Source organism: Trichomycterus rosablanca, chromosome 2 (assembly GCF_030014385.1).
Source record: "Trichomycterus rosablanca isolate fTriRos1 chromosome 2, fTriRos1.hap1, whole genome shotgun sequence".
In the NCBI taxonomy this organism is placed as follows: Eukaryota; Metazoa; Chordata; class Actinopteri; order Siluriformes; family Trichomycteridae; genus Trichomycterus; species Trichomycterus rosablanca.
Genome location: NC_085989.1, coordinates 521,910 through 538,420, shown reverse-complemented (window position 1 = coordinate 538,420; position 16,511 = coordinate 521,910). Strand labels below are relative to the sequence as shown.

Genomic DNA, 16,511 nt, shown 5'->3' with positions numbered 1-16,511 from the left:
ACATTCAAACCAAAAGAAACCCTCTCCCTGTTCTCAGACAGTCCAGGACTGTGTGCGCATCGACTCTTCAATAAAATTCTTCTAATAAAACGACTAAAATATTGTAAAGAACGTTTATACGCAGGTTATAAATCCTAGGCCGTGAGCAGGAGCATCATCTGTACGATTCCCATCAGAATCGGCCTCATCCTCCGCTGCTCCTCACCACCGTCACCACAGTCGCCCGTATGAGTGGTTCATCGTGGTGCCTCGTATAAAACATCCACACCCTCCTCAGAGTCCCATTAAACGCACAGAAATCTATTAAAACGTCTATAAGCTTCTTTACACAGGATTAAATCGTCATATAAAATATATTAGGAAACTTTATATTATTGCACAAGTTCAGTAAAACCGTCACGGCCGCAGATTTTCACCACAAGCTCAGATTTTCCGTCCTTGCAAATCCGGGATTCTCTCTGATCCTCCAGTACTTTCCATTACTGAGCCAAACTTCATGTCCAGCGGCGTCCACCGATCTCCTATCAGAACAAAAACAGAAGAACATGAAGAAAAATTAATCTTTAGATGTTTGGAAAATAACTCAGATGCACCAGAGGTTCCATTTGAAAGTTCAAATCCTAAAGAGGTCAGGCTTGCAAAGCTTGCTCGACTGTGGACAGTGACTGCAGCAGCCCTGTTTATTTCTAACTGATCCCAGAAGCAGCAACAAACAGCAAACCAGAACATTTCCTTCAGGCATAAGGTGATGATTTGGGCTTTCTTTCCAACAGACCACTGTTCCATGTACTTTTTTTAAGGGCACAGAGAAGTCATCAGCTGTAGGGGGAGTGACCGAGGAGTTTGCAGAACATGTTCTTTACTCGTCTCTCACCTGAAGAACCGTGGGATGTGTTCCTCTCCCCTTTTAGCCAGGTCCTTCCTCCGTTCCCTCTGCTTCTCCTCCACCTGATCCTTGATCCTATCAGCTTCAGCCACCTTACCTTCCTCAAGGAGTCTGAAAAAGAGAAAACTAGTGTTTTACATTTTCTGTTCCTAAAAATTCATTTTTAATAACATCTATATACTTTTGACCTTTATCAAAATGGAACCCCCCCCCCCCCCACCCCCAAGTGGTTGGCATGGTTCAAGGTGGACACTATGGTATTCCAGGTGGTTGTGAGGATATTGCACATTATTTTAATAGGTTGCTAGGTGGTTTCTATGTTGTAACAAGTCATTGCTAGGGTAGCTTTGGATTGTGAGAGTATTGTGAAGCAGTTTACACATTATTCCACAGGGTTGCTAGGTGGTTGCTATGGTATTCCAGGAGGTTATGAGGGTATTGCACATTCCAAAAGGTTGCCAAGAGGTTGCTATGTTGTAAAATGTCATTGCTAGGGTAGCTTTGATGGTCATTAGGAGGTTCCTAAGTGATCGATATTATTTCAGGTGGTTGCGAAGGGTGTCCCCACACTGTCCACAGTCAAGTAAGCTTTACATGTCCACAGTCAGAGCTGTTCTTTAGCGATTCTTGGAACACATCTAACCATCCAGATGATTTTTTCACCAGCATACAGTGACAGTTTGGAGTTTTCTTTCAAAGCTTAACGAGAGACCACTGTTCCATGTCATTTATAATGGGTGCAGTCAAACTCCCTCATTTGTATGGGCACAGAGAAGTCACCAGGTGTAAGCAATTAAATCTGAACAAGGATTAAAGTATGTAAACATTTCTGAAGAGATCAGGCGGGTACAAACCTCTGGTCCGGGCGGAAGCGGGAGTCTGTAGGGGGCAGTACAGCCTGCAGCTCAGGAGTCAGCTCGTTCAGCTCTCGGGCGTACTGAGAGAATCCATAATACTCGAAATAATCCTCTGGCTGGGGGTCTGAGGAGCAGAAAGCATCAGAACACGTCAGGATTAACGCTGAAGATTCATAGATCTGATTATCACATAACCCCACAAAACCCCGTCGTATATTTATAGCTACATGTGTTGCGCCCTCTAGTGGCAGCTCAGTTCTATAATACAGCTGCTGCGGCACACATCTTCACCAGACATTTAATCATGGACAGACACGCCCACCAGCCGGGCTATACTGTCTCACTGTGTGATGAAACCCAAAGCGAACAGTGGTTGATACTTACTTGGCTTCCAGATGCATTGTGGGTCTGGTAGCGTGTCGCAGAAGATGCCCTCGTGCCACGAGCCGCCGAAACGATGCACCACGTTACCCGCCTGATCCAGAACCACGCCCTGAATCTCATTCTTATTCTCTCCAGCACCGTACCGGGACTGTGGAGCACCGGAGAAATAATGTACTGTTAATTATTACTAATTATTTTAATAATCATTTCAGTTTTAAAGAATTCTTATTATTATTGTTGCTATGGTTACAGTGCCGAAGCCTCACACACCTGAACGAAGGTCATTTTGCAGGTACAGACGTCGCTCTTCAGGTTTCGGATCACCACGTCTCCGTAGTGTTCCAGCCACCGCTGCTGGCTGAAGACGTTATGGATGCACGTCACCGCCTTGTTCCACTCGTAATGATCTCCGTATCTGTAACGTGCACAGAGGAACCCGGGATTAGAACCCATACACACACATATACCCACACTCATACGCTTCAGGTGACCTCGAGTAACATCCTAAATCTCGGTGGAATCCCTCACCTGGGCAGAGAGACGTTCACCATTCCCGTCGAGATGATCTCCACCGACTTCCCCCAGAATTTGTTCTTCCATCTCTGATCTGTGGAGAGAGACGCCAACACGTCGGTTCTGTACCTCTATTACAAAAATACAGATAAATTCTGAACGTGGTAATGCACCGGTGAGACCTGATACCTTGCCAGAAGGTGAAGTTCTCTGACTCTGCGTGGCATGCGGAGATGGGCGGGTGATGACAGACCTACAAAATAATAATAAAGTTAAAATAATTTATTGTTATTACATAAACAATCAGCAATTTGTAGACTGCAGTACAAAACACTGGTCTGGATTAAAATTCTGGATTTCCCCCTTTATCTCCTAACTTAGTCATATCTAATCCCAGACCGTGAATCCACTGCCGCTTACAAAACCCTTAATATGATTGAGGAGAGCCTGATCACATGATCACCGACACATGTCTAATCTGCGCCACTTATCACCTGCCAGTATCTAGTTTGCACAGTGTGGCTCTCCATACGCGATACGGCTCTAAGCCCCGTTTGACTCGTACAGTTGTCCTGAACAGTCCCAGAGATCGCACATCGCAGAGAAAGCAGCAAACACGCCAAATTTTTTGTTGGTATCCCACAATGCATTGCAATTCAGCCGGAATGATTCCAGTTTATAGAAAAATTATATGTACAGTGAAGCCCGAAATTATTCATACCCCTGGCAAATTTTGACTTAGTTACTTTTATTCAACCAGCAATTTTTTTTTTGACCAGAAATGACACAGGTGTCTTCCAGAAGATAATAAGACGATGTACAAGAGGCATCATTATGGAAAAAAATATTTCCCAGCTTTTATTTACATTTGAACAAAAAGTGGCATGTCCAAAATTATTCATACCCTTTGCAAACTGTCACAGTCTATGGGAAAATCCAAAGTTCTATACCATTCCAAATAGTCCAAGCTGTTCTAAAGCATCCTAATTACCCTGATTCATTGGGAACAGCTGTTTTAATCAACTCAACAGGTGAAAAACAGCAACTCTCTGCAGTTGGTTTGTGGACAGTCATGGCTAAGACAAAGGAGCTCACTAAGGACCTGCGGCTGTGCATTGTGGCAGCTCACAAGTCAGGAAAGGGCTATAAGGCCATATCTAAATGTTTTCAAGTTCCAGTGGCTACAGTGCAAAGTATTATTAAAAAATACAAGACATTCCGCACTGTGGAAAATCTCAGAGGACGTGGTCGGAAGCCAAAAGTGACACCTGTGCTGGCCAGGAGGATAGTGAGAGAGGTGAAAAAGAATCCAAGGATCACCACCAAGGCCATCCTGGTGAATCTGGGCTCTGCTGGTGGCAACGTCTCAAGGCAGACAGTCCAACGGACACTGCACACTGCTGGGTTCCACGGACGCAGACCAAGGAGGACGCCACTTCTCCAGAAAAGGCACACAAAAGCTCGCTTGGCCTTTGCAAATGCTCATCTGGACAAAGAAGAAGACTTCTGGTCTTCTGTTTTATGGTCAGATGAAACAAAAATTGAATTGTTTGGCCACAATGATGTATCCTTCATTTGGCGTAAAAAAGGAGAAGCCTTCAACCCTAAGAACACCATCCCCACTGTCAAACATGGTGGTGGGAACCTAATGATTTGGGGGTGTTTTTCAGCCAATGGACCAGGGAACCTAATCACAGTAAACGGCATCATGAAAAAAGATCAATACATCAAGATTCTCAACAACAACATCAGGCAGTCTGCAGAGAAACTTGGCCTTGGGCACCAGTGGACATTTCAGCACGACAACGACCCAAAACACACAGCAAAAGTGGTGAAGAAATGGTTAGCGGACAAAAACATTAACATTTTGCAGTGGCCCAGCCAGAGTCCTGACTTGAATCCAATTGAGAATCTGTGGAGGGAGCTAAAGATCAGGGTGATGGCAAGGAGACCCTCCAACCTGAAAGAGTTGGAGCTCATCGCTAAAGATGAATGGGCAAAAATACCAGTGGAGACATGCAAAAAGCTGGTCAGCAATTATAGGAAGCGTTTGATTGCTGTAATAGCCAATAAAGGCTTTTCTATTAATTATTGAGAAGGGTATGAATAATTTTGGACATGCCACTTTTTGTTCAAATGTAAATAAAAGCTGAGAAATATTTTTTTCCATAATGATGCCTCTTGTACATCGTCTTATTATCTTCTGGGAGACGCCTGTGTCATTTCCGGTCCAAAAAAAAAATTGCTGGTTGAATAAAAGTAACTTTAAGTCAAAATTTGCCAGGGGTATGAATAATTTCGGGCTTCACTGTACATATGCGGTATTTAGCAGACGCCTTCATTTAAAGCAATGTACAATTATCACTAAATACAATTCATGCAATTGAAATTAAGGCCTTGCGCAGAAGTCCGACAGTGGCAAATTGGTGGTGGGGCTTGAACCAGCAACCTTCTGATTACTAGTACAGTACCATAATTGAGCTACCCCTGCCCCAAATTACAGGGAAACAGCATTGATCTACAAAATAGCTAAACGTCCTGAATAGTGCAGCAGGAACAACAGTTCAGAACCCTGATTACTGAAGCGCACTCAGTTCAGTACCTGCTCGGCTACGTAGCGGAAGCCGCGATCCTCCCTGATGCTCTCGTACGTCTCTCCCAGCACCGGGTTAAACGGTTTATAACGGTTCCTCCATGAAGCCCAGGCGTAACCAGAGATGGAGAACACGGCCATGTACACCTGAAAACAAACCGTACAGTCAGCACAGAACCTAAACAACATCAGGGGTTTACTGTGTCAAAAATATACGGACGGCAACTCGAACGATTCACTTAATGAATCTTCCACCACCTTCTTCCGCCACCTTTACAGCTTCTTTCCCCAGGCCATCAGCATACTTAACAACGACTACTCACACATCCCTCCCACATTTCCCTCGCAGTAAATGCACATACGCACCTTATTTACTGTAAATAATCTTTATTGCACAATTTTCTTTAAATTACTTGGTCTGTCAGTGGACGGACTGCACACATTCATTGTACATTTGATGTCGTTTCACGTTGCTGCTATATTATAATTTTTATTCTATGTCTATATATATATATAATATACAATTTCTATTTTATACTTAGGTCTGTCAGTGTACCATACTTTACATCTCCACTGCACAGTGCCTGTTGCTGTTCATGTCACTGCCACATTTCTTTATTTTATTCTATGCTTATATATAGTATTCGTTTGTATTATTTCTATTTTATTATTTTATGTATGTATGTTGACACCTGTGCCAAGAGAAATTCCTTGTACATCTGGTACTTGGCAAACAATAAAGATTCTGATTAAATGGTGTGGATGTATCACAAGGAATCTTACAGAATCTTATTCAAATCTGGGAACACGTGTGACTCCTGACCAGGTCAGTGAACGGAACAGTGGTCGCTCTACCAAGGTCAGAAACAAAATCCTGAACCGTCACCGTGCGCCGAACCAGAAAAAACATCTACGTGAATCAAAAGCTGCTGGAACAGGGATGACTGTACACAGTCAAGCGAGTTTCACGTGTTTGGTCATGTGATCAGAACAATCAGCTGAGTTTGGAGAAGGAAACAAATCAGCCGTGGTGATGTCTGTACATTTTTGAGCCACAAGAAATGTAGTCGTGTTATTTTTTTGTGTTTAACACGCATGAGGAACTAAAAGTAGCTGAGCTGCTACAGGAGGACGTGAGGAATGCACTTCCTTATGATCATCAGATATTTTTAATCTCATCGTGAGTCGGTAATGATGGTTCACCTGAAATAATAATCATTACTGAGGTAAACAGGACCTGAATTTATTATAATAAACTTTCCATTTAAATTAGATTCTAATTCTCTACTAAAGCTCTGAAGCAGTTCATGTTGTTGGTGTTTTTTGGTTCAGGTCGAATTGTTTATACTCACAAATCCTAATAAATCAGATAGAAATAATCACATTAAAAACAACAACTAAATAATGGATTTGTATTAGATGAAATCGAACTGAATCATAAAACTGAATCAATCCGAATCTTAACGAGTGACTCGCCCATGAAATGTCTAATAAAATCACACAAATTTAAATCAAATAAAACCCCAAATGAATAAGGAATCATATCACAAGGAATCTTACAGAAGCATATTACAAACTCTAATAAATCCAAAAATAAAACCGTATCGAATCACAAACCGAATCATTTGAACCGAACGACTTCTGATCCGAATCTTATTGAATCATAGCGAATCAAAAGGAATCAAATGCGAGTCGTTTTAATCGAACCCCACTGAATCATGTGCAAACAAACACTGCTATGGAATTAAATCAATTTTTAAAGTGAATCTACTGAATTAAAGTAATTTGTATTCAATTGTGTAGAATTCTATAGAATAATTTAGAATAAAATAGCTTAAAAACACAAATCTTACAGATTCATTTAGAGGAGTCATTTACTCCTCTAAAAGAGGATACTCCTGTATCCAAAGCAGCTTTCAATTATGAGCAATTACAGCAATTGAGGGTTAAGGGCCTTGCTCAGGGGCCCAACAGTGGCAACTTTTGATTAGTAGACCAATGCTTTAACCACTGCCACTTGCATATTAAATAAAATCAAATATCAAACCCATCCATCATTGGGAACGTACCATCCTCTGGTAGGGGTCGTCGGTGTGGTTGGCGATGTCCAGCAGTTCGGAGTACTCCAGCTCCTCGCTGACCCGCTGCAGGAAGTTGACCGGCTCGTTGAGAGCGACGGGCATGGAGACGCGCGACAGGTCCTTCCCTATGTTGTTATACAGGATGGTGAGGATTCCGATGTGGCTGTTGTCAGCAGAGGGCGCCGGCAGGACCGTGCGCCGCCCCGTCTCTTTAGGGACGCTGGAGGGAACGTCGGGGGCGCAGGATACACTCACGCGGTACTTCCTGCCGATATTCGCCACCGCCGCTACACCGCAGACAGAGGAAACACAGGAGCAGCAGAATAAACGTAAAGGTACAAAAATACCCAAAAAATATTTCAGATCTTTATTAGAGGAAGGAATTTGGTACCTTGTCCCTCCTCGGGTTCAGAGTTACTGGTGGTGACATCGCTCAGGCCCGACTCGTCTGAAGCCTCGTTTTCGGATAAGGTTTCGTCCTCGAGCATTTCGTTAGCGTCGAAATATTCGGTTGTGGACTCGGCGACGGAGAGCCGGCTGCGAACGGATGCCTGAGGGACAGAAAGATCAAAACAAGCTTGTCACTAAAATAAACCAAACGTAAAGATTAAAGAAGCATCGCAGGTTCGGACGGACGAGACTGACGGCAGACGACATGAAGGCTGTGTGTGGGGTCTGGTACTGACGAGGCGAATGTGGCACAACACACAGAGCGTCCAACCTGACGGTCAGAGTGCCCATGCATCTCCTGTCCACCGTCAGAACCGGACATGAGAGCATCGGAAGAAGGTCGAGTGTATATTTTTGAAGTCGTGTTCTACATCACCACTATCTACATTAGAGCCCGGGCTCACTAATTCTGTTTGGACTGAATGGGCACAAATCCTCACAGACACACTCCAAAATCGTGCATAAAGCTTTAAAGCAAAGTGCGAGTACGGAACTCCAAATTAACACCCAAGATTTTGGAACAGGAGGTCCAACAAGGACACTATGGTCAAAAGTATGTGGACACTCCTCCTAATTATGGAATGGTTAACAGGTGTATAAAACTGCACAATGGCAGCAGTTTAGGGAAGTCCCCTTACACCCCCGAGCACAAACGAGCTCTATAAAGATGTGGTTTGACTACACAGAGCACTACAAGAACACTTTTGGGATGAATTACACTCAGACTGTGAGAGCCAGGTCTACTTTTCTCTTCCAACATCATTACCTGACCTTAATGACTCAAATCTCATTGATTAAATGTGCACAAATTCCCACAGACACACTCCAAACTCTTGTAGTAAGGCTGTCCAGAAGACTGGATGATATTAATGATTTGGAACGAGATGTCAGACAAGCTCATGGTCAGGTGTCCACATACTTTTGGTCATATGGTAAAACACAGTCAATCACCTGTTTAATAAATCACACTTATTCTATTATAACATGATTACTGTGATGTGAAGGGCACCTGAACTCACCTGATCCTGGCGTACGGTGCGGAAGGACTCCTCGCTCGAGTCGGAGGACAGAGACAGCGAGTGAACCTTCGTCAGACGAGACTTCAGCTCCAGCTACAGAGAGAGAGAGAGAGAGACAGAACCATCAGAAATATTCAGACGGCGCAGCGCTCACCTTTATGACTCAAACCTGTGGCATCACTGCTATTTAAACCAGCCGGAATCTTCTGACCGCGCCCACAACCGGAACATCTCGCAGATCTGCTTTCACTTTCAACCGGTTTGGAAAAAACACGCAACATTCGCAGCATTCACCCTACAGCAGGGGGTCACAAACTTTTTACTGCGTCACTCATCACGAACAGGAGGCTCAAACCAGTTCTACGAACATTCCCTGCTCCAGTACGAGTGTGTACAGAGCCAGGTCCTTAAGAGAATGATGCAGAGAGCCCTGACCATCAGCCAGTATCTTAGGGATGAACTGGAATGCTGACCTGGAGCGAGGCCTTAAAAAACAGTGCCTGGCCTCATGAACGCTTTGTAAAAGCAAATGGGCAGATCCAGATACGACAGAGGAGAGAGGAGAGAGGAGAGGGGGAGGTGATTGTAATACTGCTGATTTATTAAAACAGGACGTCCGACAAGCTCATGATCAGGCGTCCACATACTTTTGGCTGTATAGTGAACGTCATGGCAGTCTCAAAGAGTTCAGGTATTTTTGGAAATGTTCTAGTGAACAAAAGTTCTGCGTATAGGTGGTGGCTCCTCTGCCCACAGAAGCGGGGATGTAAAAAAATAAAGAAATAAAAGAAATAAGACGATACTGTCTACAGTCAAGCAAGCATCACACCGTCAGTCGAAGGTTTTAGTGCAGGAACGAAGCTTTTATTTATTTATTTATTTTAAGTCTATGTGATCAGGATTTTGAAAGAGGAGCTTATTTTCGTGCACACAGCTGCTAAACTGCTAAGTGATTTAAAGCTTGCTCGACTGTGGACAGTGCAATGCAAACCTTGGAGTGTTTCATAATCAGGGAAAGAATGCTGTCTATGCAGAGAGCTGACTCGGTTTTCGAACACACTGGTGTGATCAGGAACCTTCTTCAACCCCGCCTAAGGGTGATGATTTTGAAGGCAAGCACAGACGCTAAGCTCAGTGACGTGAAGCTTGCTCGACTGTGGACAGTGCAATGCAAACCTTGGAGAGTTTCATAATCAAGGAACCGTCACTACTGACTTGGAATGATTTAAAACTAAATAAATAAAATCAGATCAGTGTGTTACCTCGGAGATCGTGGTGCAGAGAGAGGCGAGCTGGTCGGAGGTGGACTGGCGGAGGTCCGGACCGCTCCAGGCCTGCGTGAGGCGCTCTCGCTCCAAACCCAACACTTCGTGGATCTGCTTCAGAGACGCGTGGACTGTCAGGAACAGAAAAAAAAGACCACGTGAGAAAATCCCTACTGGAATGTATTTTCATAGCAAGTTTCTCCCCAAAGTATTTAAAAGGTGGACGTACCTCTCTCAGAGACGGCGTGGATGTTCTCCTGGAGCTTCTTCCCCTCGGGCGTGGTGCTGCCCGGCGTGGAGAGCTGAGAGTAAACGTAATCCGGAATGGACTGCAGGGACGCGCCCAGACCGTAGGACGAGGACACGCCTAAATGGTTCACGGACAGCTGAGGACCAAAACCAACAACACATAAGCACGAACGATCAGAGGTAGGAGCGGTAGTTACTCATTACACAAGATTCATCAGTTCACAAGGTTATATCAAACACAGTCATGGACAATTTTGTATCTCCAGTTCACCTCACTTGCACGTCTTTGGACTGTGGGAGGAAACCGGAGCACCCGGAGTAAACCCACGCGGACACGGGGAGAACATGCAAACTCCACACAGAAAGGACCCGGGCCGCCCAACCTGGGGATCGAACCCAGGACCTTCTTGCTGTGAGGCGACAGTGCTACCCACTTAGCCACCGTGCCGCCCCGCCTGGCTCACAGTCTGAGTGTAATTCATCCCAAAAGTTAAGCTGGGCTGAGACTGGTGCTCTGTGTAGTCAAACCACGTCTTTATAGAGATTTGGACACCCGAGCATGATACTTTCTTTATATCACTGATTTACGATCAGCCATAACATTAAAACCACCTCCTTGTTTCTACACTCACTGTCCATTTTATCAGCTCCACTTACCATATAGAAGCACTTTGTAGTTCTACAATTACTGACTGTAGTCCATCTGTTTCTCTACATGCTTTGTTACCCCCTTTCACCCTGTTCTTCAATGGTCAGGACCACCACAGAGCAGGTATTATTTAGGTGGTGGATGATTCTCAGCACTGCAGTGACACTGACATGGTGGTGGTGTGTTAGTGTGTGTTGTGCTGGTATGAGTGGATCAGACACAGCAGCGCTGCTGGAGTTTTTAAACACCGTGTCCACTCACCGTCCACTCTATTAGACACTCCTACCTAGTCGGTCCACCTTGTAGATGTAAAGTCAGAGACGATCGCTCATCTATTGCTGCTGTTTGAGTCGCTCATCTTCTAGACCTTCATCAGTGGTCACAGGACGCTGCCCACGGGGCACTGTTGGCTGGATATTTTTGGTTGGTGGACGATTCTCAGTCCAGCAGTGACAGTGAGGTGTTTAAAAACTCCAGCAGCGCTGCTGTGTCTGATCCACTCATACCAGCACAACACACACTAACACACCACCACCATGTCAGTGTCACTGCGGTGGTCCTGTGGGGGTCCTGACCATTGAAGAACAGCATGAAAGGGGGTAACAAAGCATGCAGAGAAACAGATGGACAACAGTCAGTAATTGTAGAAGTACAAAGTGCTTCTATATGGTAAGTGGAGCTGATAAAATGGGCAGTGAGTGTAGAAACAAGGAGGTGGTTTTAATGTTATGGCTGAAACACACATATTCCGTAATTAGAAGTGAAGTGAAGGGGCATCCTGATACTTTTGTCCTCAGTGTGTAGATATTATTTGGGACAGAGAGGAAAATAAAACGTACGTTTCCTACCATGCCGTGAGACATCGCACGATTGTGTCCCCACAGTTTCCCAGGTTTCCTCTTGGGTTTCTGCAGAGCCAAATTCTGTAAAAGAGACAAACGAATAAATAATGTCACGTTTTAATTACGTTAAAACACTTACTATACAGCCAAAAATATGTGGACGCCCCTCCTAACAATGAATTTAGTTGCTAACGGGTATAAAATGATATAATGTGAATGATGTGCTGAATGAATGATGAGAAAGAGGACTTCCCCAAACTGTTGGCACAAAGCGAGCACTATTCTATAAAGATCTGGTTTGACTAGTTGTGTATAAGGAAGCTCCAGTCGCTCTACACAGAGCCCCAGTGAACATTTAACCCAACTCACAGATTATAGACTGAATGAGCACAAATCCCCACAGACACACTCCAGAATCCTGTAGAAAGGCTTCCCATAGGACTTCTCTGAGAATGCCATCCACAGGATTTTGGAGTGTTCCTGTGGGAATTGACGCACATTCAGTCAAAAAGACTTTTACATTCTCAGAACAGAGACTGTTGCAGCTGCCAGCGGGTTTTGTAATAGAATCCCACAAGCTAATGGACGGGTGTCCACATACTTTTGCACATATAGTGTGAACACTTAACCCAACTCTCACTGACTCTTGACTGAATGAGCACAAATCCCCACAGACGCACTCCAGAGTTCTGTAGAAAGGCTTCCCAGAAGACAGGATGATATTAAAGCTACACAGGACAGCCGTCCACAGGACTTTGGAGTGATCCTGTGGGAATTGATGCTCATTCAGTCGAATAGACTTTTATATTAGAGGTTGCGGTCTGAAGTTCCTCTACGGTCGTTCATGCTGGAACAGGAAAAGTCTTTATTTTATATGATTGATTTCTTACACCTGTCAGAAGCGGGCGTGGCTAAATCACCTGAACGTATTGCTAATACGGGGCGTTCACATACTTTCGGCCGACACCCTGATCTGAGCGAAAACAGTAAACATGAGGCGTGAGATGAGGGGTGAGATGAGATGAGGGGTGAGACGAGGGGTGAGACGAGGGGTGAGACGAGGGGTGAGACGAGATGAGGGGTGAGAGGTGATGAGGGGTGAGACGAGGGGTGAGACGAGATGAGGGGTGAGAAGAGATGAGGGGTGAGACGAGGGGTGAGACGAGGGGTGAGACGAGGGGTGAGACGAGATGAGGGGTGAGAGGTGATGAGGAACCTGCATGCTGATCTTCTTCTCCAGGTTGAGGTCGGTGACGGGCAGATCCTCCTCCAACAGCTGGAGCTTCTGGATCAACCTGCCCAGCTCAGCGATGTCCAGCTCACACCTGGAAAGTTCTGCACAGGGTTCGAATCACCTGGTTAGAACCGCCGCTCACTTCAGGATCAGGGAATTCTGGGTAATAAATGAAGCTCAGGGTTCTGACCTTGCTGGCAGGCGTTGCCGTGCTGGGTTTGCTGCAGCCAAGCGGAGACTTTACCGTTGACCCGGGGCGTGGCGGGAGACGGAGAACCCGTCACGTCCGGCTGCTGGGTGGAGTTCTGGTACTGTGGGAGCCCTTCCATCAGGTTCTTGTTCCTCTGTGCCAGGCTGGCCATGGCGGGCAGGGCGGAGTCGTTCCCCTCCGTGAGCGCCTGCAGGACCCCGTGGTGGATGTTCACCGCCTCGTTCTTCTTATAAATGCGATGCGCCGTCAGTTTGGTCATCCAAATAAAAAAGATCTCCGGGCTTTTAGACTGAAGAGAGAAAGAACAGTTCAGTCCCTGTAACCGCGGACACTGCGTGGAACAGTGGTCGCCTCTGCCAAGGTCAGGAGGAAAACCCTGAACTGTTAGTGTACGCTGAGAGGAAACGAGTCTCAGTGGTCAGATGTGAGCTGAGAGGAACAGAATCAGGAGGGTGAAACATCTGCTGAGACATGTGGCAAGTGTGTCCACAGTCAAGCGAGCTTCACACCACCAAGAAAGGCAGCAGCAGGTACATGTCCTGTTTTTCTGCCTCTCTGTCCTTCTGCCTCTCTGTCCACCTGTAGGTGCGTCCTTCTGCCCCTCCGTCCTGCTGGTATTCTGCCCCCTGTCCTTCTGCGCCCTGTCCTCCTGCCCCTCCGTTCACTTGTACCTGCGTCCTTCTGCCCCTCTGTCCTTCTGCCCCTCTGTCCTTCTGCCCCTCTGTCCTTCTGCCCCTCTGTCCTTCTGCCCCTCTGTCCTTCTGCCCCTCTGTCCTTCTGCCCCTCTGTCCTTCTGCCATGCTGCCCACTGTCTTTCTGCCCCTCCTTTCACTTGTACCTGCGTCCTTCTGCCCCTCCGTCCTGCTGTTATTCTGCCCCCTGTCCTTCTGCCCCTCTGTCCACTTGTACCTGCGTCCTTCTGCCCCACTGTCCTTCTGCCCCTCTCCCCATCCATCCTGCTGTTATTCTGCCCCCCGTCCTTCTGCCCCTCTCCCCATCCATCCTGCTGTTATTCTGCCCCCCGTCCTTCTGCCCCTGTCCACTTGTACCTGCGTCCTTCTGCCCCTCCATCCCTCCATGCAATGCAACCTTTTTTTTTTTTTTTTTTTACTCCTTTTTCTCCCCTTCATCCAATTGTTCAATTAGCATCGTGCTTCCTCTCTGTCTATGCCGAACCCTGCCCTGACGGAGGTGATTGAAGCTAACCCGTATCCCCTCCGAAACACGAGCAGCAGCCAGATGCATCTTTGCCACCCACACATTGACGAGTTTGGCGCCACCTAGCGTTGCATGCGGAGAGACACACCCTAAGGGCACCCTCTCCCATCTCTGTGCAAGCGCCTCCAATCAGCCGGCAGAGAACGCAATCGCATTCTGACAGAGAGAGACCCACATCCGGTTCTTTGTCCCACCCCCCACATGAGCAACCGGCTAATCGTTGCTCATATAGCCACTCGGCTTCGAACCGGTAAAGCAAGGCTGGATTCGATACCACGCTCTCAGAATCCAGCCCTGGTTGCAGCGCGTTTCTTTTTACCGCTGCGCCACCTGAGCGGCCATGCAATGCAACCTTAAAGAGCTTGGTGCTGTAAAGCTTGTCTGACTGTGAACACTGTTTTTCTTTCTTAATTCTTGAACTACATCTGATCATCCAGACCATGTTCCTCTCACCACATCATGAACAGACCTTCCAGGTTTCATTCAGACCTTGGCAAGAACCCACTGTTCCATGTACTTTATATTGGGTGCAGTCAAACTGATGAATCCTGATCAGCAACGATTACAGAATTACTGAATGATAGAATCAGAACGTTCTCTGACCTTCAGGTGGTAGATGTTATCTCCTGCGTCCAGGTCGATCCGTCTGGATTTTTTGTTGACAGACATCACAGCCAGACTGATGTCCAGAACGCCGTGACTCTTCCCTCGTCTAACCTAACGAGCACCAAGTTCAAACAAACAAGAATTTTAAAACAAACTGTAATGAAATAACTCTACAGAAGATCAGAACTGCTGACTCACGTCCTGCTGAGTTTTGGCGTATCTCAGGATCCCCTTCTCCAGCACAAAGTACCTCTGAGGAGCAGAAGAAGGAACGTCAGACAGGATTATGGACGTCCGGTTTTATTTTACTGACCGGTGATGTCGAGGACGGTGGGTAACTCACCTTGTGCCAACCCTGAAGCGGGTACTTCCTCTTCTTCATGAGGAATCCCTCACATATTCCGGGGATGCTGTTCCTGTCGGGGGCGGTCTGATTGTGCTGGATATCCGACATCACCTCCCAGTCCCTGGAATTCTGCATCAGAGAATTTAATTATAATGAATAAATTAATAATAAATTGCAATAAATTATAATAATAATAATTTGAATAAATAAAATTATAATAAAATATAATAAAATAAAGAAAAATATATTAAATAAATAAATAAAATATTATTAAATAAGTGAAAATATATTAAATACAATAATATTATTAAATAAATAAATAAGTTATGAAATAAAAATATATTAAAAAAATAAATGAATATTAATAAATAAATTAAGTTATTAAATAAATAAATAAAATATTAAATAAATGAAAATATTAAATAAATAAAATAATTATTCAATAACAATATATTAAATAAATAAATTAAATTAATAAATTAAATAATGTTATTAAACTAATGAAAATATATTAAATAAATAAAAATAATATTATTAAATAAATGAAAATATATTAAATAAATAAAGAAAATATTATTATTGAAAAAAAAATGTATGAACCCTCCTAGTGCAGGTGAAAAAAAGCGGTCAGTGCTGCACATGTGTCGAAGGGTGTGTGTGTCAGTCACACGACACCTCCTCGGTCAGGAATAGGAGTGAAATACCATCAGGGAATTGGATAGGACTAAATTGGAAGGAACTTGTGGGAGAATGAAAGCCAGGCAACCAAAATACATTAATCACAATCATATTAGATCTTAGATATCATATTAGATATCAGATCAGGACGGGTGGAGTCGGATCAGAACCGCCGGCGTGTTCGTGGTGAACTGACCTGTCTGGAGTGGCGTGACGAGCCGGTGCTGTTACTGCGGGAATGGCCGGGTTTAAACGCCGACAATGGAGATCGGTCCATCAGAGACGGGTTAATGCTCAGATGCTCCATCGCCGTCAACGTGGAGCTCGTTATAGGATCTAAAATCAGGATTAATCAGTGACTGAGGCCTCCTGGATCATCACAACAAATATCACACTGAAACAGGAGAGGAGAGAGAGAAGATTATTAATA

At 45.0% G+C, this 16,511-nt stretch overlaps 1 protein-coding gene across 1 annotated transcript; it reads right to left on the bottom strand.

Annotated features, from left to right (window-relative positions):
* Window positions 1–412: 412 nt before the first annotated feature.
* On the bottom strand, window positions 413–16,388 carry LOC134303622 (oxysterol-binding protein-related protein 6-like). Its single transcript, XM_062989080.1, has 20 exons — window positions 16,278–16,388; window positions 15,401–15,532; window positions 15,256–15,309; window positions 15,055–15,168; window positions 13,213–13,522; window positions 13,005–13,123; window positions 11,795–11,869; window positions 10,278–10,434; window positions 10,046–10,179; window positions 8,784–8,876; window positions 7,706–7,865; window positions 7,303–7,601; window positions 5,243–5,380; window positions 2,830–2,893; window positions 2,656–2,734; window positions 2,398–2,542; window positions 2,128–2,275; window positions 1,741–1,867; window positions 875–997; window positions 413–521 (listed from the first exon to the last, which is right to left on the bottom strand). Exons 1-20 carry the CDS (start codon window positions 16,386–16,388, stop codon window positions 413–415), a joined length of 2,691 nt encoding a protein of 896 aa, XP_062845150.1.
* Window positions 16,389–16,511: the final 123 nt, after the last annotated feature.

Excerpts from the sequence above, each read along its gene's own strand:
- LOC134303622 (XM_062989080.1), bottom strand. The coding sequence starts at position 16,388 with ATGGAGCATCTGAGCATTAACCCGTCTCTGATGGACCGATCTCCATTG. Across the intron at positions 15,310-15,400 it reads CGCTTCAGGGTTGGCACAAG|AGGTACTTTGTGCTGGAGAA; the intron begins GTGAGTTACCCA and ends TCTGCTCCTCAG. Across the intron at positions 2,543-2,655 it reads GTGAACGTCTCTCTGCCCAG|ATACGGAGATCATTACGAGT; the intron begins GTGAGGGATTCC and ends TGCACGTTACAG.